Source organism: Mastigoproctus giganteus, chromosome 8 (assembly GCF_048544385.1).
Source record: "Mastigoproctus giganteus isolate SK-2022 chromosome 8, ASM4854438v1, whole genome shotgun sequence".
Classification (NCBI taxonomy): domain Eukaryota; kingdom Metazoa; phylum Arthropoda; class Arachnida; order Uropygi; family Thelyphonidae; genus Mastigoproctus; species Mastigoproctus giganteus.
Window position 1 is genome coordinate 224815950 of NC_143582.1, and position 24981 is coordinate 224840930.

General features: G+C 37.2%; 1 protein-coding gene across 1 annotated transcript in view; it reads right to left on the reverse strand.

The window, feature by feature from the left end:
- Positions 1-8480: 8480 nt before the first annotated feature.
- LOC150082373 (meiosis inhibitor protein 1-like) overlaps positions 8481-24981 on the reverse strand; it is a 183615-nt gene continuing 167114 nt past the window's right edge. Inside the window, exons 15-17 of the mRNA XM_090380496.1 lie at positions 24328-24434; positions 20849-20977; positions 8481-8589 (exon numbers count right to left, since the gene is read on the reverse strand). Coding sequence (XP_090236622.1) covers positions 8497-8589; positions 20849-20977; positions 24328-24434 — 329 coding nt within the window. The 3' untranslated portion in view covers positions 8481-8496. The remainder of the gene's footprint in view (positions 8590-20848; positions 20978-24327; positions 24435-24981) is intronic.

The window sequence follows — 24981 nt, forward strand, 5'->3', positions numbered from 1 at the left end:
GTAGTCTCTAAGGGCTAGTCTATTATGGTTGGCTATAAGTGTTGGAGCTGACCACAGTCAGGGTTGAGGGATTCTCCAGCTGCACAGTTCTCATATTTTTGGCTCCGAGATTATTCCAGTGGTCATTTTGGCAGTTAGTGTGAGGCGTCTTTCCATTATAAGGTTTGGCAGTCGGGCAAAGTTCAATGCGGTTGCTATTGCAGTTGTTCTTTGCTAGGGTGGACGATGATGTTTATGTGTAATCCAACGAAGGAGCCAGTATTTAGAGGAGTACACACGCTTGATATTCGTGGGGGCTGCAGATGCCCATATTTCTGAGGCGTATAACACGACGGAGTATACAGAGGTCTTTACGTACCGCCGAGTCACATCCAGATCCTTAACGTGAAGTAGTAGTTGTTTGGTAATCCACCGCATTTTGCAGAATTTTGTTATGAGCTTGTCAATGTGGGGCTTGAAGGTCAGTTTGCAATCGAAGACGACTCCCAAGTCTGTATGTGAATTTTCCACTGGAAGGAGAATGTCATCTAGAGAAGTTCGGAATTCAGTGGGTTGGTGTTTCAAAGAAAAGACAATTTGGGCTGATTTTTCAGGATTAATAAGTAGCCCAAATTGATGGAGATAGGATTCTAAGTCGTGTAGCTTTCGATTCATCTTTTCATTAATTTTTGAGATATGTTCGCCCTGGTTAATCTGGGTGTGTAGCTTAATATCGTCAGCATAGCAGATTATGTCTTCTCTCCCTTGAACAAACGGAATGATGACTGCAGTAAATAATTCTAATTCTCTGGAGAGGACTCCGCCTTGGGGAACTCCCGAAGTGATCTTACTTGTTGTATTCTGAGCAATTTTAGACGGCATTATGTACCAGCAATTTTCAATAGGGTTCAAACCTTGACTGTTGTTGGGCTAGTCCAACACTGTAATGCCAAAATTTCTGAGGTATAACTGCACCTTAAGGGAGAAAAAAGGAGGGAAAACATTGGTGTAAGTATATTTTAAACTTTGTGAGACAAGAAGACAAACTCATCATTAAATCTAAATAGCATAAAACTTACCAATTTTGCTGTGTGGCAAGGTGTTCAGTCCTGTTGAAATATGCAGTTTTGGACGTCTGTGCGGTGATCCCTAATACCGGGTCTCAGGCACTCCTCCAAGATATCAGTGTAGGTTTCTGCATTCACCATTCCGTTAATAAACTTAATTCGCCCCACCACTTTACTTGTTAAGCATCGCCAGACCATCTGACCGACGGGGAACTTTACAGTCGGTGTTATGCAGTCAGGAGGGTATTCCTCCGATTTTCGTCTTCTGACATATCGCTTCCCATCCGAGCCATGCAGGTTGAATTTTCATTCGTCAGAAAAGATGACGGTGTCCCATTGCTCTTTTGTCCATGAAATATGCGTTTTAGCCCAAACAACTCGCTTCTTCCTCATTTGTGGGGTCAACAAAGGCTTCTTCTTGGGCCGATAGGCATGCAGACCGCATGCCAAAAGCCACCTTTGGATAGTTCCTGCACTTGTTTCAACACCAGGGCCATCTCAAAGTCCAGTTTTAGATCAGGAGCACTAGCATGGCGATTACGAAGGCAGAGCCGTTTCAAATATCGATCTTAGGAAGGCATAGTCATTCTCTTACGGCCTGATCCAGGTCTTCTCTTCGCATCACCGGTTTCACGCTTTAATTTCAGCACCCGGGATAATGTTGACTGGTCGCAGCCTATTTTATCAGCGATAGCACCCGTAGAAAGCCCTTCCTGGGACAGAGCAACAGCTACACTTTTTTTTCTTGGTGTCAACTGAACATATGGAGCCATGCTTACACCTCAGCAAAACAGGATACTAATGAGCGCGTATACCCTTCCAAAACCGTATTTATAGAAACGGCTGATGCAATACCTTGCAATTACTGCCTGATGCAGTAGAAGTGTTATCTGAAACAATACCTTTGTTTTGCGATAAACAAAATGACTGTAATCAAACAATATCTTATACGTTTCACTACAAACATCACTTTTGTCCGCCACTGTACGTATGGAGGGAGGTTGTCCGAAAAAAAAAAAAAAAAAACGGAAGTTGAATGAATGAGGAAGAAAAGGTTAATTCTGTGAGTTTGTAGTTGGACAGTGAAAAGATGGTTGCAGTACGTATTCGGACTGGTCTGGAAGAGATAGCGGGAATTATAGAAGATAATTCAAAAGAACAGTGCCCATGGATGTATTTACAGGGCGTTCCAAAAGTTACTATCTATTAGGCTAAATAAGGCGAATTTAAAAAAAAAAAATGTTTTAATAGCAATATTATACGTATATTTTGGGTCTGGAAAGGAAAAAAAATAATAATTAATAAATTATGAAATTTGTAGAACAATGTAAATACCTATATTTTGTAGAAAATTATGAGTATAATCATCTTATTCAAATTCATCTTATTTAGCCAAATAGTGACTTTTGGGTCACCCTGTATTGAAAAGACATGCAGCAGAAACAGAACGCCTATGCGACAGTGGCGTACCATGGCCATAGTTGCCGATGCGCCTAAGAAATCTATAAATAAACCAACCAACCAACCTATGAGACAGATTGGAGATAATTTGTTAGAGATGAAACACTAATTAACCTAACTGCCCTCTTCTGAATGGAATCTAGAAACCCGAGAGATTTTGGGGGCACCGCCCCAGATGTGGGAACAATATTCCGCGGTAGTGGGGCGGATTTGCGATTTATATAGAGTGAACAGCTGTTTGGAAGAAAAGTAACGCCGAGAGCGAAAGTTTTTTAGATGCAGAAGAAGCAATATTTGAAATGTGCTTATGCCAAGAGAGATTAGAAAGTAATCCCCAATAGATAAGCAAAGGAACAAATAATCCTTTTTGCAAGATATGACAGGACTGAGTTTAACGATGATTGAAATCAACTAAGTTATCTTTGCACAACCGGAGAATTACCTGGAGATCAGCATTTAAGGATTGATAGTGGATATTTGAAAAGTTAAAGCTGTTTGTGCAGGCCAAGGTTTCTCAAACTGGAAGGTGGAATGCAATGTGCTATTATCAGCAAAACCATGGTTCCAGTCAATGAAGGTCATTAATATACAAGAAGAAAAGAGTGGGTGAAAGAACAGAATCTTGGGAAACACCAGCATTAATTCAAGAAGTTAGAAGACCGAGAACCATCTACCATTACCCGCAGTGAGATCTGAGAAAACTGGATACCCAATTACAAAAAACAGTTGGCAAACCATAAGATGGACGCTTATTTAGACCTTTATGCCAAACACGATCAAAAACCTTTGAAATGTCAAGAGCAACTGCTTGAGTTTCATCAACCTTTTCCACTGAATTTGTCCATAGATGGGTAGTGTAAGCCAGAATATCACCAGTGGATCGACACTGACAGAATTCATAATGTCGACCATTGATTAGATGATAGGTTTATAGATACTTTAAAAATTGGCGGCTAATTGATATCTCCATTACTTCAGAAAGAGTAGAAATGCAATGGGAGTTAATTGGAAGGGAGGGACTTGTTACCCTTTTTGGGACCTGGCCGATTATGACCAATTTCCAAGCAGAAGGGAAAATACCCTTGGAATAAAAAAGTGAAAAAAGGTAACACAGAACAGGGGTAAGTTCAGGAACACAGTTTTTAGGGAACAAGTGGAGAAATTCCATCAGGACCAAGCTTTCTTAGCAACAAGATTGTCCAAATTCCTAGGACATCCTTTTGACAGACAACTACAGGAGGCACTGAATTGAGTGTACTGGGAATGGTAGGTGGTGGTTTACTTATATCATCAATATATGAGTTAGAAAAAAAAGTAAGATGCTAGCAGGTCAGCTTTATCTTTGGATGAAGTGAAAAAGGAACCATCTGGTTTTGACCGAGGTGGGAATATAGATGGGCAAAAGTTGATGCCAATAGCTCTGGCAAGAAACGAGAATGCTCGACAATTGGACAAGAAGCAAGTTTTCGACTCTTAGGCTGATCGAAATACAGTGTGGACTGATTAATGACTGCTTTACAATTGTTGCTTTGGTGTAGGCAGATTACGAAGCTGGAGATTTCGATACAAGTCAATTGCGATATGCAATATTCTTACCTTGAACAGTCGTAGCAAATTTGTTGAAAACCAAATTTGTTTATTAGATAAAGAACTAGATTTTATGATGGAATGTGGAATAAAGGATTTCCTTCCTACAGAATTTCATTGACAAGATCTCAGCAAATGTTAACATCAGATTTGAAACAGTAATCCAACCAAGAAAAAGAAGAAAACAAATCTCGGAGATCATCCCATTTTGATCTTTGCAATGCCAAACAACGCAAGGTTCAGAATGACCACAAGAGAAAAGCTCCATTGGAGAAGAGAACACCACCAAGTTGTGATCTGAGGTACCTAGAGAATCACTCACCTCGATCGTGTACCCAGAAAGGTTGTTTGTGAGAAAAAAGATTGGTATTCTGGTAGGTAAATGAACAATCTGTGCGAAGTCACTAATAATTGCAAAAGGCTCAGCATCTCGACCAGACGGGTCTGTGTGACTAGAAAATGGAAACCAGCTGAAGTTTTGAACATTAAAATCACCAAAGAAAATTACTTCACTCTTAGGAAAGTTGAACTGGAGAAAGTAGTTTCAAAGAGACGAAGTCAGAGTTCCAAATGATTAGTGGAGTTGGGAGAGCGATAGAGGTAACAGATGAATTTGGCAGAATGTGGTAGAGAGATCTTAAGCCAAAGAAGATCCGAAAGAGATTCAAAATTCCTGGCTTTGACAGGGAATATCAGAGAAGCCACCTAGAGTTAGCCAATAGATTGAGGGGGGAAAGAGTGAATTGGTGATCCCCTGGGTTGGGGAACCCACCCAACTCAGGGAAAGAGAAAGAATGGACTAGAGGCCTGTAAAGTGAAGCTCCATTTGGCAGTCAGCAGGGGTGCCAAAACCATGTCTCGCATTAAGTATTTAGAGGGAAATCCTGGAGGATCCTACCCCAGTTTACAGTTTAATCCTACCCTGAAGGGGTTTCAGTACATCCAATCCCAGAAGGGATTAGCAGAAAATGCTATCCCCTCCCCAGTGTATACATTCTACATCCTAGGAGTATACATCCAATATACTCAGCAAGCATAGTACCCAAGAGGATCCTATCCAATTGAGTGCCAGCAGGGGTCCCAACCATATTAGTTTTAAGAAGAGTAGTGACAGTAGGTGATCATGTTCTAAAGAGGGTCTGTTCATGGGATGTTTCTCCACTGCATCATCCACCTATTGGAAAGTTTACTTTGAAAATTCAGTAAGGGCAAGGTAATGAGTTTCAACGTGGAGGTAGTGGTGTTCCTGGTGTCAGCGATTAGCTTAGATTTTGGTTACAAGTCTAATCTTGAAGTTGCTGTTAAGGAGGCAGGTGTACATCACATGCTTCTGTTTCAGGTTCTCCACAAGTGCAATGAGGATCCTGCTCTATCCCTAAGTCAATGAGTTTTTGTCTGAAATGGCCATGTCCAGTGAGGATGAAGGTTACTTGAAGTCTCTGTGTTGTTGGGTTTTATTAGCATCAGCAGCTAAGGCCATGTTGCTCTGCTCCGTGTATATTGGCTGTAAATTGCATGCATCCTGAGGTCGATTTTGTTTGCTGGACGAAAAACTCAAGTTTCCAGAAGAAAAAAAATGCTACCATTGCCTGAGACCAACTAACTCAGCCACATTGTGAAAAAGGCTGGTAAAATTCTTCCCATCATCAATGGGAGGCGCCTCCGTAGCCAGGTGGGAAGGAGCAGCAGTGCGTAGCACATGCTTCTTGATTAGACCGGGGTTCGAGCCCGTCACCACCAAATACGGAGTATGCGGAAAGGTCAAGGAATGACCACCGCATATCCCGGAGCAATATGGCCTTAGTTGCTAATGCTCCTAAAAACCAAATAACAAATAACAATCATCAATGGGATTCAAACTTGGGTCTTTTCCACCCACCCAGCATGGATAGGACGGCGATCCTACCAACTGTGCTACCCATGAGGGCAAGCCCCGGTGAAAACCAGGAAGGAGGCTTTGAGCAGTGAAGGTGACAGACAGAAAGAGCTTGGTTATAGCACCTTTGGTGGTATTGGTCCAGGAGCTTCAAGGAGTTTGTCAGTAATACACTTGTGTTCTGCCTTAGGATCATTTACCAAGTCAAGATGGATTTCTTTAAGTTGTGCAAAAGACCTTGCTTAATCACCTGAAGGTAGATGGGCATGAATCCAACTAGGACTTTAAGGGGTGGTGTTCTCATGGTATGACAAGTCCTGGTAACTGTGAGGAGCATGGCTTTTTGGATGGAATCAAGCTTTTTTTCTTGCTACATTGGATGTTGGCTCTTATGCACAACAGTGAAGCTCCGTAACAAACAATGGGCAAGAAAATGGAGTTATTATTATTAGCCATATGGTGCAAGGAAGCCTGAGGCTTATGCTGCACCAGCCAAAAAAAAGTATAAATAAATTTCCCATGTTACCCTGAGAAAGAGAGAGGGAGAGGGAGAGGGGGGAGGAGAGAGAGAGAGAGAGAGAGAGAGAGAGAGAGAGAGAGAGAGTCAGAAGTAGAAGGGAATCACCAAGAAGGCAAGAGAAGAGAAGAATGATATCCAGCTCAGGACCCTAGGTTTGCCAAGCCCATACTCACCAGATGTGAGTCCCTGAGTTGTATATTAACACGAGGGCTCTTCGTTTAAGATCCCAATCCGCCCTGCAAATTTTGGTGATCATTGCGTGTATTACCTGATTTTGGTTGAAATATAAACAAGGTGTGGAAAGAATGCAAGTTTCACGTCAAGTATGATGCTGAGGTTTTTTTTTTATCTCTGGGTAGAATCTGATGGTTTGTTGGCAATCTCGATCGTAGGTCTGGTTAACTGAAGGGATCCTTTAAGCAAGATTGACTTAGTTATCTCACCAGATATGAGAAGCCTGTTGGTTGCTGTCCAAGTTTGCAATTTTGTAATGACTAGGTTTGCCCCGTCTTTCAGCAAGGCCCTGGAGTTGACGTCGACCAGCAAAACCAGGTCATCGGCAAAGGTAAGGAACTCAATGCACCCTAGGTCCATCCCAAGGAACTCATTCAAGATAATGGACCAGAAGAGTCCAAGGACAACCCCGAGTGACCAGTCTTGTGCCACAGTAGTACCTGGCACGGATCATGACCATTCTTTGGTCAAGGCAAGAAATACATCTGTAAAGGTTTTAAAGTATGTTGGAGAGTTAACTTTTAAGGATGTTTGGCCACCACAGATGGTCAAAAGCACCAGCAAGATCCACTGTGATGTCCAAGGAGTATTTAGCAGGGTTGTAAGTGGCTATGGTGATGAGACATTGTATGGCATCAACTGTACTAAAGTCCTGTCTGTAGCTGAATTGATGCAGGGAAAGCTGGTTCAAATCTTGGTAGTGTGTCTGCAGTCAGAGGTGAAGGAGCCTTTCAAATATCTTTGGAAGGACAGGAAACAGGGCAATTGGACAGCATGAGTTAGGATTTTCTGGAGGTTTATCTGGACTCTATAATTAGTTTAATGTTTGCCTCCTAACAGATGATAGGAAAGAGGCCAACCTCTAGGCAAATGTTGAAGGTAACCAAAAGGTACTGTGGGGATTCTTCAGTGAAGGTTTTTAGGAAGTCTACTTCAAGGATGTCAAGTCCAGGGGTTTTGTTCTCCTTAGTTTTGCAGAGTGCAGTTTGAAGTCCAGTTCTTCAGTGTATTCAGTTAAGTATTTGTTATTTCTTGAGCTGTTCATCGGTAATTGGATCACCGTCAGTTGGACAAATAGAGTTCAACATGTTGGCTGAGCGAATCAGGTCAGGGTGAGTGATCCATCTGACCTAGATGTAGAGCATAGGACCTCTCCCCTGGGGAGCTTGTTAATCACAATGCGATAAACAATTCCCCGGGGGTCATTATTGTCAGTATACTGGCATTTGATTCTAGATCATAAGTCCAAGCCAAATCACTCAGACTTGGTCAAATACTCGGACTTGGTTTTCAGTAAGAGTAGAAAGATCCCAATGATCAAAATTGAATGCAGCAGAATGTATGAATTTTATTTTAAATTCATTAATTTTTTATATAAAAATTTATGGTGATCCTTCATTTTTTGACAAATAAAGTTTTCTGATAATAATAAATAAATAATTACAGATCCTGATTCTTAAAACAAGTCAATTATATTTCCTGTCCTTACTATAATAAAATTGTATTAAAGAGTTGAAGCTAACATGCATCATGGCAAATCAGATTTAATTTTAATTTTTTATACCTCATTATTTGATTTTTACAGGTAATTTTTTAAAAAAATATACTTCCATTGTTTTGATTATGTCAAACTACTCATACAGCTTTAATACTAAAATATAAAATTATATATAATACATAATACATGATCTTTCTGTAAGATATTTTTTGGCAAAATATCTTTCTCATATTTTAGCATTTTGTAAAATTTCTTTATGTTTGGTTACTGCTTTCTACACTGCATTATTTTCTTCACTGAAAAACATTCTTTGGAGTTTCATCTTCATGTCCAATGAAAGGCAACTACTATATGTTCCTCTGAGTACCTGTAAAAAATTCAGAATAGCAATTTTTTTTTTTTTTATGTGGCTGATCTAATTTCATAGGTCAACAAGTATTCATTGCAAAAAGAATAAGTGGTCCGAACAAAACTTTGTACATTAACTCCAAATCTGTTTTTGATTTTACTCCAGCATGTCTAGTTTTTGTTGTGATGCCAATTACATGACCATCATACAACTGATTATACCACTCATATACTTATTCAAGCACCTACATTGATATTTATATGTTCATATTTATGAATGCACAAACAATAACTGTTTGAATATATCTATAAGATGTGGCAGTAAAGTTTCCAGACTGGTGCAACAAAAGGAACACAAAGTGAAGGAGCTCAAAAATGGTTTTATTTTTATTCAAAGTAATTACCACCTGATTGAATGCACTTATTACATAATTCTAAAAGTTTCTGAGAAGAGTCAATGAAGGCTTCCAAAGATATGTTCAGTTTGGCAGTTATGTTTTTCATTTGCAGGGCTTTTGTGGATTTATTGGATGATTGTTTTCTACATCAGCATGTTCGGGAGGCAACTAGAGGGAGTAATACTCTTGATTTGATTATCAGCAGTGATTCTTCATGCATTAAGAATCTGCAGATAAATGAACCACTAGGTGGCAGTGATCACAGTGTGTTGAAGTGGGATTTACACAAAGAGGTAACTACCATTAGGGGTAAAGGGAAAGATTATTGCTTCCGTAAAGGCGACTACGATGGACTGAGACAGTATTTAAATTCTATACAGTGGGACCAACTGATGATGCTACCAACAGCAAATTCAAAATGGGAAGCATTCAAAGAACTTATCTTGGAAGCTAATAGGCTTTACATACCAACTAAGAAATATTGTTCAAGGTTTAGGCCAAAATGGATGTCAGATGAACTAATGAGGCATATGGCAGAGAAGAAAAATGCATGGGATACTTACAAATTAACACATGACACAGAAGCCTATGATAGATACAAGTTGATATGCCACCAAGTTACAAAGGAGGTTAGGCAGGCGAAGGCAGATTACGAGAAATCCTTGGCAAGGGATGCAAAGAAAAACAGCAAAGAGTTCTTTACTTATGTAAATAAACTCTAGACGGAAGGGGATGAATCAGATTGGTCCACTTGATATTGATGGGTCAACTGTTGATGATCCTGCTCAGGTAGCTAACAAACTAAATGAATATTTTGCATCGACATTCACACATGAGGAGTTATTCAGCGAGGGGAATGCCAGAGGTGTATTCAACTCTAGCAGTAAGCTACAGAATCTTGAAATAACTGGGAGTAAAGTGGAGGAGAAACTGTTGAAGATAAACACAAGAAAGGCACCCGGGGTGGATGGGATCTATCCAGTTATATTAAAGGAGGCAGCCAAGGAAGTAAGCAAACCCTTAGCCATAATTATGAGAGCTTCCTTGGACTCAGGGGAGGTACCCATAGACTGGAAATGTGCAAATGTGACCCCAATTCACAAAGGAGGATCAAAGGCTGACACAAGTAATTATAGACCTGTGAGCTTAACTTCTGTTCCAGGAAAATTAATGGAGGCACTGGTTAAAGAAGCACTGCAGGATCATTTAGACAAGACTTCAGTTATAGCTCGGACACAGCATGGCTTTGTTAAGGGGAAGTCTTGCCTGACCAATTTGATTGGATACAATGATGCAGTCACAAAAGAACTGGATGCAGGGAATAGCTTTGATATTATATACTTGGATCTTAGAAAGGCTTTTGATACTGTTGCACATGAAAGACTGCTACACAAATTGGAGCAGTGTGACATTGGAGGCAAATTGCTGCTATGGATAAAGGGGTGGTTGAGGGTGTTTGTTATTTGGTTTTTAGGAGCATTGGCAACTAAGGCCATATTGCTCCGGGATATGCAGTGGTCATTCCCTGACCTTTCCGCATCCTCCGTATTTGGTGGTGACGGGCTCGAACCCCGGTCTAATCAAGAAGCGTGTGCTACGCACTGCTGCTCCTTCCCACCTGGGGTGGTTGAGGGGGAGAAGATAGAGAGTGGTAATCAATGGACACTGCTCATCGTGGACTAATGTTATTAGTGGAGTCCCTCAGGGCTCAGTGTTGGGTCCATTATTGTTTTCTGTATTTATATATGATATTGATGATGGTATATCAAGCTTAATGTCCAAGTTTGCAGACGATACAAAGGTTGGCAGGGTTGTCAAGGACACTACTACTGACACTATGCTGCTGCAACAGGATCTGGAAAGGTTGAGCAGATGGGCTGAGAGGTGGCAAATGAAGTTTAACATTGACAAATATAAAGTACTACACATGGGAAACAGCAACCCCAGAGCAACGTATCAACTCTGTGGTACTACACTGACAGTGGTAGAGAATGAAAGGGACTTTGGGGTGGTTGTGCAGGCAGATATGAAGTTCTCTGAGCAGTGCAGACGGGCTGCAAGAGTAGCTCATGGAGTATTGTCAATGATATACAGGAATTTTTCCAGCAGGGATAAGGAGGTGATTATTCCCTTGTATAAGGCAATGGTCAGGCCACACCTTGAGTACTGTAAACAGGTCTGGAGGCCTCATTTCAAGAAGGATGTAGAGCTGCTGGAATGAGTACAGAGAAGGGCAACAAGATTAGTGAATGGAACAAAGGGTTGCCCTTACGAAGAAAGGCTTAAGTTTTGCAAATTACAGTGTCTGGAGACTAGGCACCGGTGAGGTGATCTGATAGAGGTTTATAAAGCCTTGAATGGTTTGAGCATGCTCAATGCTGATGGGATTCTTCTTCTAGCTCAGAATAATCACCTGAGAGGGCATAAATTCAAATTGAGGAAAGACAGATGTAGGATTGACCTGAGGAAATTTGCCTTTAGCCAGCAGGTGGTTGGTTGGTTTTTTTTTTTTTTTTTGATTTGGTAGTTATTGGCGCATCGGCTTCTGTGGCCATATTGCACCTCCCAAGGTTTTTGCAGTACTTTGATCCAAGCCCGAGGCGGGAATCGAACCCGCTACCTTTGGATTGCCGGGCAGGTACTTTACCCACTCGGCTAGCCCGGTCGGCTGGTTGGTTGGTGGAACAGACTTCCATCCCTTGTAGTGGAGGTTGATAGCCTAAATAGGTTTAAGGCTCAGCTGGACAGGTATTTTGAACGAACAGAGGGGTGAAGTGGAAGTGGGTTTTTTTTTTTTTTTTTGGCTGATGCTGCATAAGCTTGCTTTCTTGCATCAAATGCCTCTACTAATGCTAATACTAATGCTAATTATGTCCTCAATATCTAGAATATCTCCTTTGAGGGTGGGTTCGCCTTGGCAAAGAGGAAGAATCTGCTGGTGCTATATTGGAAGAGTAGGGTGTATGGTTTATCTGTACAATGTCATGTTTTGTCAGACATGCCTTCATAACAAGTGTGGAATGAATGGGAAGGAGGGGTAATTGTTTATGCAACAAGAACTAGCTGCTTTTCTCTTGAGAAAGGGAAACAGAAGTGCATTTCCCATCCTGTTTGGGCAGCTGTGATGATTTTGAAGTTTACCAAATGTTGTGACATTTCTTTGGGTCATACTGAAACACCTAACACTCATCTCTAGTGACAATATAGTCAAGGAAATTAGGATTGTTTTGGCAAGTCTAGATGAAGTTTTCCATGCTGATACTGTGATGAACAAATTTTGTACAGACCTTCCTTTTCCCCCTAAATCTTCATGCAGAATTCGGTGAATTGTCCTCTTATTCATATCCATATGACTTAACATCTCACCCACCATCATTCTGAAGTTCAAATGATAATCTCTTGCCACAATTTCCTGAACTTTTGCAACTCTGTCTTCATTTTGAGAGGCTGACAGGCACCCATTTCTTGGATCATGAAGAATGTCCTCACATCAGTCTTTGAATTGCTTATACCATTCAAACACACTGTTTCATCACCATAAATAGTTTTTAACTAACATTTCATACGTTTCTGTTACAGATTTCCTCAGTCTAAAGCAATAGTTGATATTCATTGAAACCAGTTGTTACTTCATGTACCACTATCTGTTGGAGCAAGTTTGAATTGCAACATACCTCTTCCATTTATTTTCAAGCTCATCAAATATGACTGCACAGCACCAGCCTGGGAACTTTATTGCCACACTTTGCATGTCTGATTGGGACCCCTCATAAAAGTGATAATATTATCTGTGATCTCAATAAGTGGCATGCACTTTACATAAGGGACCAATATCTGAAACACATTTATAGCACATCCCCTAGCCCATATATCTAAGATCTATCCCAATAGATATCATGCAACCTCATAGGATATCCATCCCAGACTATTTCCTTCCCTATCAGATGCTCAAAAGAATCCAAGAACTGGATATTGACTACCACCTATTTGTTATCAGCTCAAATGGTAGACTTCAAGTGTCTCCTGCTATAAGTGCCTGTGGTGACTAAATATTGCAACTCAGAGCAAACAGAGCCATTGAACTCTAGTCTTCTGCCTGTTTCAACTGGCTTCAGCACCACAAGATGTATATTAAATACTCTTTATTGTGGTATAGATGAATGATATATTCAATTTCATTTGAGCTGCTTATACCATTCAAACACACTGGTATGACTTAATCAATGGCGTAGCTAAGTTTTTTGGGCCTTTAGGCAAGAAATCATTTTGGGCCTCTTATTTTTATTAAAATAAATTTTAATTAGGTATAATATAAAAAAATGTTGAATCATTTTAATAACATAAATATGTATTTTATTTACGATTTCTTTATAATTTTGCAAACATCAAAAACATGAAAATTAATATTACAATATGATACTACTTATTAAATACAATTTGACAAACATAAAAAATTATACAATAACTAATAAATTTACGAAAAAAGTTAATGTTACTTTTTGCACTTTTACATTTGCGAAATCATTAATAATATTTTTTAAATCCATTTTACTGGCATATTTATGCTCAATAGCCAACACTGCAAGGTTTTTCTTTGATCAATAGCATTTCTTTTATAATCTTTTATTATTCGCAATTTACTAAATGATCTTTCGGCAGAGACAGCTGACACAGCAGGGTAAAAAATAACATAAATAAAGTAAAAATTTCTGAAAAGTCACTTTCTAGGGCACTATATTTTCAAATTAACAAATAAAAAATTGTCTGCTGATAAATCTTGTTTAATAAGTGTGATTAAATTACAATATTGAATGGGCAGTTGGGGAGAGACAAATGAAAACTTTTTTTATGAGATTTTCACACTCACTTAATATATCAGCATTTGACATATTTTTTTGGTTCTAGTATTGCAAAATAAATTTTTACTAACTTCATACTTTTGAAACGATTTTTAATTTGTATTAAAATTTTGTCTAAAACATAGTAAAAAACACTGATTTAAAAAACCTGATCTCTATTATCAAACAAAAAAATCTGAAGCTAATTCATCGTACTGCCTTTTAGTTCTACATTGTCATTTGTCAATGGTAGATCGCAAATTCTTCAAATTTGGGATCTATCCCAAACTTCTTGGCAATTTGCTCAGATTCTTATTTGATTTGTTCGTATGAATTTCGAATGTTTATAAATTTTTACTGACTCAATCCAATAAAGTACATTCATCAAGGTTTATACTCTATATCATGCTTCTGTAGAGTTTTTGAAGCATAATTAATTTCACACATCACGTTATTCAAAAATATAAATAAAATTCAAAAATGAAAATAAAATCAAATGTCATTGTTTGCTTCATTATTCTAAGTGCTTCGTCTCAGTCTGCTTTTTTAGTTGATTTAAAATTAATTTCTGTCAAAGCTTTTATAATATCCACAAAACAAACCTTCACAGCTGTTATAGACTGTAATCTACCAGACCAGCGAGTAGGGTTGAGTTTTTTTTAATATAACTTTAGATTTCGCAGAAAATTTAGAAAGAAGATCCCATCTTTTTTGTACTATTTCTAAAAAATTATACAAATTTTGAAGAATGTCGAAAAATGGTGAAATGTTATTGCAACAATTTACACTATCATTAATAACTATATTTAAATTGTGACTTGCACAATGAACGTACTCTGCATTTGATTGGATCCTTTTAATAATTGACTGCACACCATTATAAATCTCACTCGTGGCATTAGCCCCATCATATCCCTGACCATAACATTTTTCAATGGGAATATTTAGTTTGTGTAATATTTTCATTATATTATCCATCATGCTGAATGATCATTCATGTCATAGACTCCTAAAAACACTTCGCAAATTTCAAAATCTTTGGAGTTTTCATTTTCGTCATGAATTATGTGAATATGTCGTACAATAACGCTTAATTGATCTTTTTTTTTTTGTGAGATCTTGAGTAGTATCTAAAAGTGATGAACAGAATGGTGCTGAATTAATTTTTAGTGTTAATTCTTTTGTTAATTTGGTATCTAAACATACTATTAACTCATTTTGGATAGTGGGGCATAAATAAGTTATTGAACCAGATGGCTTATTAATAATTTGTTTCATTACGTCATCATAATAGGAAAGTAAATGGACTTGTGATAAAAAAATTGCCATTGTAATCTTCCAAAAATCCTTTCTGATGACCTGCGAAATCTAAAAAAGTTTTAGTCAACATAAGCGTTATCCAAAATAACTGTTCTAGTACCATTTTCCGAAATGAAGATCTGTATCTTACTTGTCCCTCAAGATCTTTATCAATCGTATCGTTGCATTCTTTTGCCACATTTCATGTATAGCACATGCCTCGATATGAGGTTGAGAAACATTGAGTTTTTATCCGAAAAGAGATTTTTCCAATCTAGTAGTCTGGAATGCTATTGATTTTTAATATTTGAAAACAGCCAGCATGGTTGGCAATATGCAGCATCTAAAATTCATGAGTAGCACAGCCACAAATGAAGAACTGGACCATACATTGAAGTAGAATAGTAGTACGTGTCACTAAAACTTCTATTTTGTTGTTCAGGATCCCTTGGAAATGGTCCTTTAGGTCTCTGAGGTGACAAACTCATCTTTTCTTTTTGTTTCATCAGAAATGTTGATGTTCACGTATTCTCCAAGATTGCTTGAAGGAATAAACGGTGCAGTGCGTTCAACACTAATTTCCGACGAAGGCATACCTATGATTGTTGAATTGTTTTCGTTTGATGAACCTGCTTGATCCGCAGATATATTTACACCAGCAGCATTCTTTTCCACATTTTCCGATTCAATGATGGTCTTTTCTTTACCTTCTTTTGGACATAATTCATTACCATGTTTTATAAAGAAATGATCTAATTTAGGTAATTTATTGACTGCTTGCTCTTTTGCTTTCTTCATTGTTCTTTTTTGGGCTCCACTCTTTCCCTTTTTCTTTTCATCCATTTTTAACTAAAAATTTTATTAATTTAATTTTAAACTTTATATTTTATACAAATAGCAATAATAAACAAATACATTTTTGTATATCAATTGCTGTTTTGATAATGACCTGAACTTGAACAAACTTGAATTTAAATTAATCAACTAACAACTTTTGACCACCGTATATGGCTAAATGTTCATATATGTGGGACCTATCTCCTCTGTCCTCTTGTCAAGTTGGAGTATCCTGAACACATACGATATGATGCATACACATACAGTAAATGAACGGATGTCTGATCACTATACAAAGTTGTATTTGTAAAAGCAAAATAAAGACTGCTTCCACCTGGGTTTGTTTTGTTTTGGCGATAAGATATAAGAATTCTTTCCTTATTGCTAGATGTATCACATTGTTGAAGGGCTCAGTGAAAAAAATATTTTCATTACATGTTGCATCTGTCTATAGGCCCTAGCATAGTAGCGGTGGCCCCTACTTGCATCTGCTTATGGGCCCTGGCGAAGTAGGGCCCTAGGCTTTGCCTACTTTTGCTATATGGTAGCTATGCCCCTGGACTTTGTTTCAACACAACAAACAGTTTTTAACATTTCATATATTTCTGTTACAGATTTTCCAAATTTAAAGCAAAATCAAATTTTGCTTTAAATTGGGAAAAGTCACTGGTATGTTATTTTGTTTGTTGCTCCATTGAAAAATGATGATATGGAACAATAACACTAATAATGAAACTGATTCTTGTAAGCTGTCATCCTACTGGACAATTTCTGTCCCACAAGGGACAAGTTTGAACAAGGACATATGCACCAGAAAGAGGTAGAATGTTCCATCAGTGGATACAATAAAAATTTTCCTTCCACCTCTGCATATTAAACTTGCCCTAATGAAAGGTTTTGTGAAAGTGATGGTTAAGCTAAATTTAAGAAGATTTCTTACTTAAGTGAGAAATTTCCCAAGAAAGTGAAAGAAGGAATCTTTGCAGGAACTCAAATTAGAGATCTTCTGTAGAATGATGAAAGCTTTGAAAAATGCCTCAGTGTATTGGAAATAAAAACATGGCAGGCTTTCAAATGGCTTTGTGGAAACTGTTTGAGCATGTAAGGAGGGTCCACAGGTCTTCCACATCTAAAGATGATTCCAGAAACTGCTTGATGCATACAAAGAAATGGATATCATATGTTGCTGAAACTTCATTTCTTGCATTTGTATTTCTTTTCCAAAAATCTTGGCACAGTGAGTGATGAGCAAGAGGGGAATGAGTTTATCAAGACCTTAAGTAAATGGAAAATTGCTACCAAGGTTTCTGGAATGAATATACATTGTCAGACTACTGCTGGATGTTGTACTGACATTCCAAACAAAGTATACCTAAGGAAATCATTCACACAACATTTTTAATTTTACATACCATTTTTTTCAATAGTGATGTGTATTATTTTAACTGTATATAGAGTGTGTTGAGTTTAAACTATAAAAGTGGTATGTTCCACTTTGTTTGTTTGTTTGTTTGTTATTTGGTTTTTAGGAGCATTAGCAACTAAGGCCATATTGCTCCGGGATATGCGGTGGTCATTCCCGGACCTTTCCGCATTCTCCGTATTTGCTGGTGACGGGCTCGAACCCCGGTCTAATCAAGAAGCGTGTGCTATGCACTGCTGCTCCTTCCCACCTGGCTACGGAGGAGCCGCTTTCCACTTTGTAATTTACAATGTAATTGTAACCAGTCTTGTGTGTTCTTCTGCAATATAATGGTATCACCTTAATTAACTCATACTGATATTATCAGCAGTTTCATTACAAAAACCAAACCTGTTAAGAAAAAAAAAAAAAAAGAACATATTTGAAATCAGCACACAAAACTGGTTCAGAAAATGTTTACATCTTTGATGAAAAAAAAAAGTCATTTCGTTGAACAGCAGTAATAAATTTAAAATAATACTCGCCTTTTGTTTCTTTAAAAGATAACAGTTCTACAATATAGTTTCCATTTCCCTGATATTAGAATAGAGCTAAATGGAACTGTTGAACTGTTAGACATATAAAATTGCTGTAATCAATGGATATCTATGCATGTTTTGTTTTTCTGATATACTAATACACTAAATTAGGAAATGCATTTCATTTTACACTGTATTTTTTCTTTCTTTTTATACAAAAAAACCCCCAAAATCATTGTCTGTTGAATCATTTTAGCTTCACTCTTGCTTGCATTCAATATCACTATGCAGAGCCATTTTCATAATTTCAGCCAGCCAGCTACACAGTTGCATAACATTAAAAACCCTGAACTACCCACAAAGACTTATGTAAAGTTGAAGACATTGTCTCCCTGGGTAACTATTTTGTTTTTGATCATCATCTTCTATAACATTATCTTTGTCCTTTTCTTTTAGATTTGCTAGAATGAATTATATTTAGTCTGAAGAATGCATTCATGTTCAAAAGAATATTATGAGATGAAGAAAAATTCAGTTTAACTTTGCTTGTAATCAATAAGTAAGAAAAGAATAAAATTCTTAATAGATCTGCCTGTTCTGTAGGACTTTTCAGAGAAATCACATTGTTGTGATTTCTCTGAAAAGCATTTCGACAAGCATTGAGTTTTTCAGATTTTCCACTGAATTGCATCTAACAAAAAAAAAAAAAAAAATGAACTTTAACAGTAGTGACTATTCTACAGGGATGGGATACACTAAAAATATTTGCTGACGCTATCAAGGCAGTGTTAGGTGGGTCAGAAAACTGCTAGATTGGGAGGATACAAGGACTAATAGATTAACAGTAGCCACTGGCAGAGGTGAAAGTGATTCTTGCACTGCTTCTATTGGAATGAGCAGCAGCCTGGAAAACAAGTTGCAGGGAATTTCAGAGATTGCTGGGAGTCATTGCAGTACAAGTAAACACATGGGTTGTGTTAGGGTAGCTAAGAATAGGAACAGGTGCATGTATACTTGCGTGTACACCAATGCTAGGAGTTTGGTAAATAAATTTGATGAATTTGCAGTGTTCATCAAAACATTAAAGGCAGATATTGTTGGGATATCAGAGACGTGGTGTCACACAGATATAAGTAATGTAGAAATGGAATTTGGGGAGTACAATGTGTACAGGAAGGATAGACAGGATAGGAAGGGAGGAGGGGTTATTCTATTAGTTAAGAAACACATAAAATCCAATGAAGTGAAGCCAGTTGACATCGCTGGACAGTGCAGTGTCGAGTCAGTTTGGTGTGACATAAGCATTGGGAGATCAAAATTGAGAGTAGGAGTGTGTTATAGGCCTAATGCTTCTGATGAGTATAATAAGAAACTGTACAGGGAAATGGAGTGGGCCAGTAAATCAGAGAGTCTTATAATGGGGATTTTAATATCCCAGATATTGACTGGAATTTGTGGGTTGGTCACTCACACACTAGCAAGGCTTTTGTGGATTTAAGAATCTGAAGATAAAGGAACCAGTAGGTGGCTGTGATCACAGTGTACTGAAGTGATTTACTTAAAGAGGTAACTACCATCAAGAGTAAAGGGAAGGGTTTTTGCTTTCGTAAAGGCAACTACGGAGGTAAGAGACAGTATTTAAATTTTATATAGTGGGACCAATTGATGATGGTACCAACAGCAAATTCAAAATGGGAAGCATTCAAAGAATTAATCTTGGAAACTACTAGGCTTTTTATACCAACTAAGAAATATTGTTCAAGATTTAGCCCTAAATGGATGTCGGATGAACTAATGAGACATATAGCAGAGAAGAAGAATGCATTGGATATACATAAATTAATGGGTGACATGGAAGCCTGTGATAGATATAAGCTGGTCTGTAACCAAGTCACAAAGGAGATTAGGTAGGCAAAGGCAGATTACAACAAATCTTTGGCAAAGGATGCAAAGAAAAACAGCAAAGAGTTCTTTACTTATGTAAACTCTAGAAGGAAGAGGATGAATCAGATTGGTCCACTGGATATTGATGATTCAACTGTTGATGATCCTGCTCAGGTAGCTAACAAACTAAATGAGTATTCTGCATCTACATTCACACATAAGGTGTTATTCAGGGAGAGGAATGCCAGAAGTGAATTAAACTCTGGCAGTGAGCTAGATGATTTTGTAATAACTGAGAGCAAAGTAGATGAGAAATTGTTGAAAATAAACATAAGGCACCTGGGGGTGGATGGGATCTATCCAGTTATATTAAAGGAGGCAGCAAAGGAAATAAGCAAACCCTTAGTCATAATTATGAGAACTTCCTTGGACTCAGAGGAGATACCCATGAACTGGAGATGTGAAAATATTATACCAATTCATAAAGGAGGATCAAAGGGCGACACAAATAAAGGTGTATAAAGCCTTGAATGGTTTGAGCATGTTCAATGCTGATGGGATTCTTCTTCTTGCTCAGAATAATCACCTGAGAGGGCATAAATTCAAATTGAGGAAAGACAGTTGTAGGATAGATGTGTGGAAATTTTCCTTTAGCCAGCATGTGGTTGATTGCTTAAATAGATTCAAGGCAGAACTAGACAAACATCTGGAGTGAATGGTTGGGTGAAATTAGATTTTTTTTTTTTTTTTTTTGGCTGATGCTTGCTTTCTTGCATCATGTGCCTTTACTAATGCTAATGTCCTGAAAAAGAAGTGAGCTGCTGATATCAGGTCATGAGATAATTTAATAGCATGAAAAACTATTCACTCTGGTTTGTATGCATATATGCTTCATGTATATTCTTTTTTACTCACCTCCTCCTCAAGAAAGGTTCCATCACACAGGTTTATGTTCTTCTGCTGACATAGCTATCTTGAATAACAACTGCCACTTCATTTCATTTTAGTGGTTATTAAATAGTTATACAAAATTACAAAGTAAAAAAAGCAATATAATTACATACACAAATGTTTTACATACCTCTTGTACAATTTCTTTGAATTCTGGAAGTCGGACATTTAATGGTTCACATTGGTGTTGGTGTATTACTGTACAAATGTGATGTATAGTTCCAGCAGCTGCATTATTTAATTCTGGATACCTCAGCCACTATTACAAAAAAAAAAAAAAAAAAATTTAAGAGGGAAAAGTAAACACTTTATTTTTTTTAATATACAACATCTAAGGAATAATTATATATTATACTCTATATATATTTTTTTGTTTATTAATCAAGGAATTTATTATTATTATTATAGCTAGTTTAGTACTGCTTCAGTGTATGGTAAATGTGAAAGCAGTACCAAACTAACTTCAAACCTCCAATGAAAATTCAAACAGAACTCATTTAAGTCCTGACAAGGAATTTGGTGAGTTTACTATAATGTTTTACTCATTTAGGTTAGGCAAGTTAAGGCAGATTAAGAGAAGCCTCTGGCAAAGAATGAAAAGAGCAGCAGCAAAGACTTCTATACTTATATTAACAATAGAAGAAAGGGATTGAATCACATTGGGCCACTTGTAAACTGTAGATGAAACAGCTTAGGTTGCTGACAAACTGAATAGGTATTTTGAATCTACATTCTCACAGGAATTCTTTAGGGAAGGAGATGCCAGAAAATTATCAAATTCCAATGGGGAGTTAAATGATTTTGTCGTAACTGAAAGGAAAGTGGAAGAAAAATTGCTGAAGCTAAGAAAAGGTGCCTGGGGTGGATGGGATTTATCCAGTTATATTAAGAGAGGTAGCAAAGGAGGTAAGAAAAACCTCAGCAATGATTCTAAGAGCACCCTTGGTTTCAGGTGAGGACCCTGAACGGATTGGAGATGTGTGAATGTATGCCCTCAAAAATGGGGATCAAAGGGTAACATGAGTAATTACAGAACTCTTAGCTTAATGTCTGTTGCAGGGAAAATAATGGAGTCATTGGTTAAAGGAGTAATGTAGGATCATACGGACAGGAATGTAATTATACTGCAGTCACAGCAAAAATTTTTTAAAGGGTGGTCTTGTCTGACCAATCTGATTGGATACTGCAATGCAGTAACAAAGGAACTAGATGAAAAAAAATAATTTTAACATCATATACTTGGATTTCAGCAAGGCTTTTGTTACTGTTGCACATAAGAAACTGTTGTACAAGATGGAGCAATGTGGCATTAGTGGGAAAGTTACTGCTAAAGATAAAAGGGATGGTTGAGCATTCAGGAAGAGCATTACCAATGGGTAATGCTCTTCCTGAATTAATGTTATTAATAGTCCCCCAGGGTTTTGAGTGCTAGCCCCATTGCTGTTTTCAGTATTTTTTTAGTGATGTTGATGAAGGTATATATATCAGGCTTAATGTCTAAGTTTGCAGATAAAAGAAAGGTTGGCAGGATGATTAATGACAGTAATCAAGGTAAGCTACTGCAAAATTAACCCAAGCACGGTACTAAGTACTATAGGTTCTAATACCTCTCGTGTTTGGGGTTTACATAAAAAAAAACAAAAAATAAACAAGATCTAGAAAAATTAGGCAGATTGGCTGAAAAATGATTGAAATTTAACATTGACAAATACAAAGTATGGCATATGGGAAGCAGTAATCCCAGATTCACATATGGACTGTAAGATACTACACTCAGCATAAAATGCTGTCTAGTATCTCTACATAAAATGGCCAAAAAATTATGAACCTTTATAATCAAACTGGGCTGCCAGAGTTTCGAAAAATAGCAAGTGTGTGTGGCACAACATGAATTCTATAAGGTATTTCAATGACTTGTGCTCTAATTGTTTTGTAACCATTTTTCCAGCAAAATATTGCATAGCTGTTACAAAGCTGAAGGAAACGTACTTAGTTGCAAAATAGCTCTCTCCAGCATATTCCAGACATTCTCAATAGCAATGAGATCAGATGAATGTGGGGCCAGGGAAGATGGTTGAAATCAACCAGGGAAGATGGTTGAAGATATTTCATGATCTTCAAACCATCCTTGCATGATCCTGACACGATGTGTTGTTGCACTGTCATCCATGAAGTGGCCCTGGCCTTCAGAATAAAAGTGTAATATTGCAGGGTGCAGTAGATCTGATACAAAATTCAGGTACTCCCTGGATGACATTTGACCTTCCACCGGTATCGATGGCCAGTCCATTCCAGCAAAACAATTCATACCATGATACCACCTACAGATGTTTGGGTCATCTTAACAAGGCATGCAGGATCCATCGCTTTGTGATGTTCTTGGCACTCTGTGTACCATCAGTGCAAAGTGTATTGTGATTCTTCTGACCACATGACTTTCTTCCATTGTTGTACTGTCCAATCACAATGTTCTTGGCACCACTGCAAGTGGATATTTCTGTTTATCTGTGAAACAAGTGGCTTCCGAATAGGCAGGCGACTGCCATTATCCAATTTCTTCAATTTGCTGCACATGGTATAGGTTGAAATAGGACAGTTTTGGGCTTGGTTGAATTCAGATGTTATTTGCTGCACACTGGATGAACACTGTTTTTTTTTTTCCAAACAGTCCTCCTTAGGTTGAAATAGGGCAGTTTTGGGCTTGGTTGAATTCAGATGTTATTTGCTGCACACTGGATGAACACTGTGTTTTTTTTTTTTCCAAACAGTCCTCCTTAGAGTGTGACAGTTTTGTTCTTGAGGTATTGTTTTTCTGCCACATTTACATCTTTGAGATGTAGAAGAACTGCTTGCTTTTCAGTCATTAAAAACCTTAGAAATGGATGCTTTTGAGAAACCAGTTTTGTTTTGTTTCTTGAATTATGGCACCTGCTAAACACGCACCCATGATAAGACCTTTTTCAAAGTCTCATAGATCACGTTTTTTCTATTCTGGCTTCAGATGAGTATGGTCAAACAGCCTGCATGTGTAGTTTTTATACTGAACGAGCAACATGTCATCACACCACTTCACAGGTTTCTTTGCATTTATTCACATTTATTTGAATTTTTTCTGTCTGTGACTTTCTTAATACAAAAGTTATTTATTTATTTATTTTTTTGGGCAGTGTGTGTGTATAAACCTGTTTTTTGGCATCAATTCCCACTACTAATACTAATTACATCAGGAATGCATTATTGGAAAACATGTTTTTCAACCTATCTTAACTGAGAACATAATTTTTTATAGCCAAAATTTTGGTTGCATATTTTTCAATGTTGAAGCATTTCTATTGAGAAAATGAAACTAAAAATCAAAATTTCAGGATTACAAATGAAATGATAGCATTTGTAAATACAGAAGCATGGCAAGCAAAAATAATCAGTGAATAATAATAATTAATATCTAAATTTTAATTTTATTTTTCATCAGAAATTGTAAGTGTATACACATCTCATTGTGAAGAGAATAAATCACAGTTAATAAAACAATTTTTAGTTATTTTAAAATGTTTAAAACTAATTGTCTAAAAATATATTTGATTGAAATAATGAATTATATTTATGTACCTGCAATATGAGTTCTTTGTGGTACTGCTGAAGTTGACAGCCGCCTGAATAAAGTAACCATGTTTCGAATACAACTTTCATCCACGGATGCATAAAACAATACCGTTCTGCAAACAAAAAAAAAAAAAAAAAATTAAAGCAGTATACATTATATAAATAAGGGCATAAATACAGAGTAATTTTGTTTTCTATAAAATGCCCTCAAAGGAAGAATCAGAATTAATTCTTTCCTTCCTGTTAGTAAAAATGCTGAAGTGATAAATCCGATAAAAAATTGGAAGATGGGGATCTAAAATTGTTCATCATTGTGAAATAATTAATTAATTGGGACCACATTATTATATGACTGATAAATTTAAGTAATTTTTTGTAATAAATTATTTAAATCTAACATGTGATATAATAGTGTAGTCTCGATTAATTAATTATTTTGTGATAATTCTGATAACTATCAATTTTGTGCAAATATCACAGTCACTGTTTTATTAAAAAAATTTTCAAATACATTGGGAAATCAAGATACCACATCAACATTAAGTTTAGTAACACCATGCTTTAGTACTTACGTGGATATAGCTAGCATAAGAAATGAATGAACTTAACAATTAAACAACATAACAACTGAACACAACTGGAAATGCAGGCCAAAAAGAA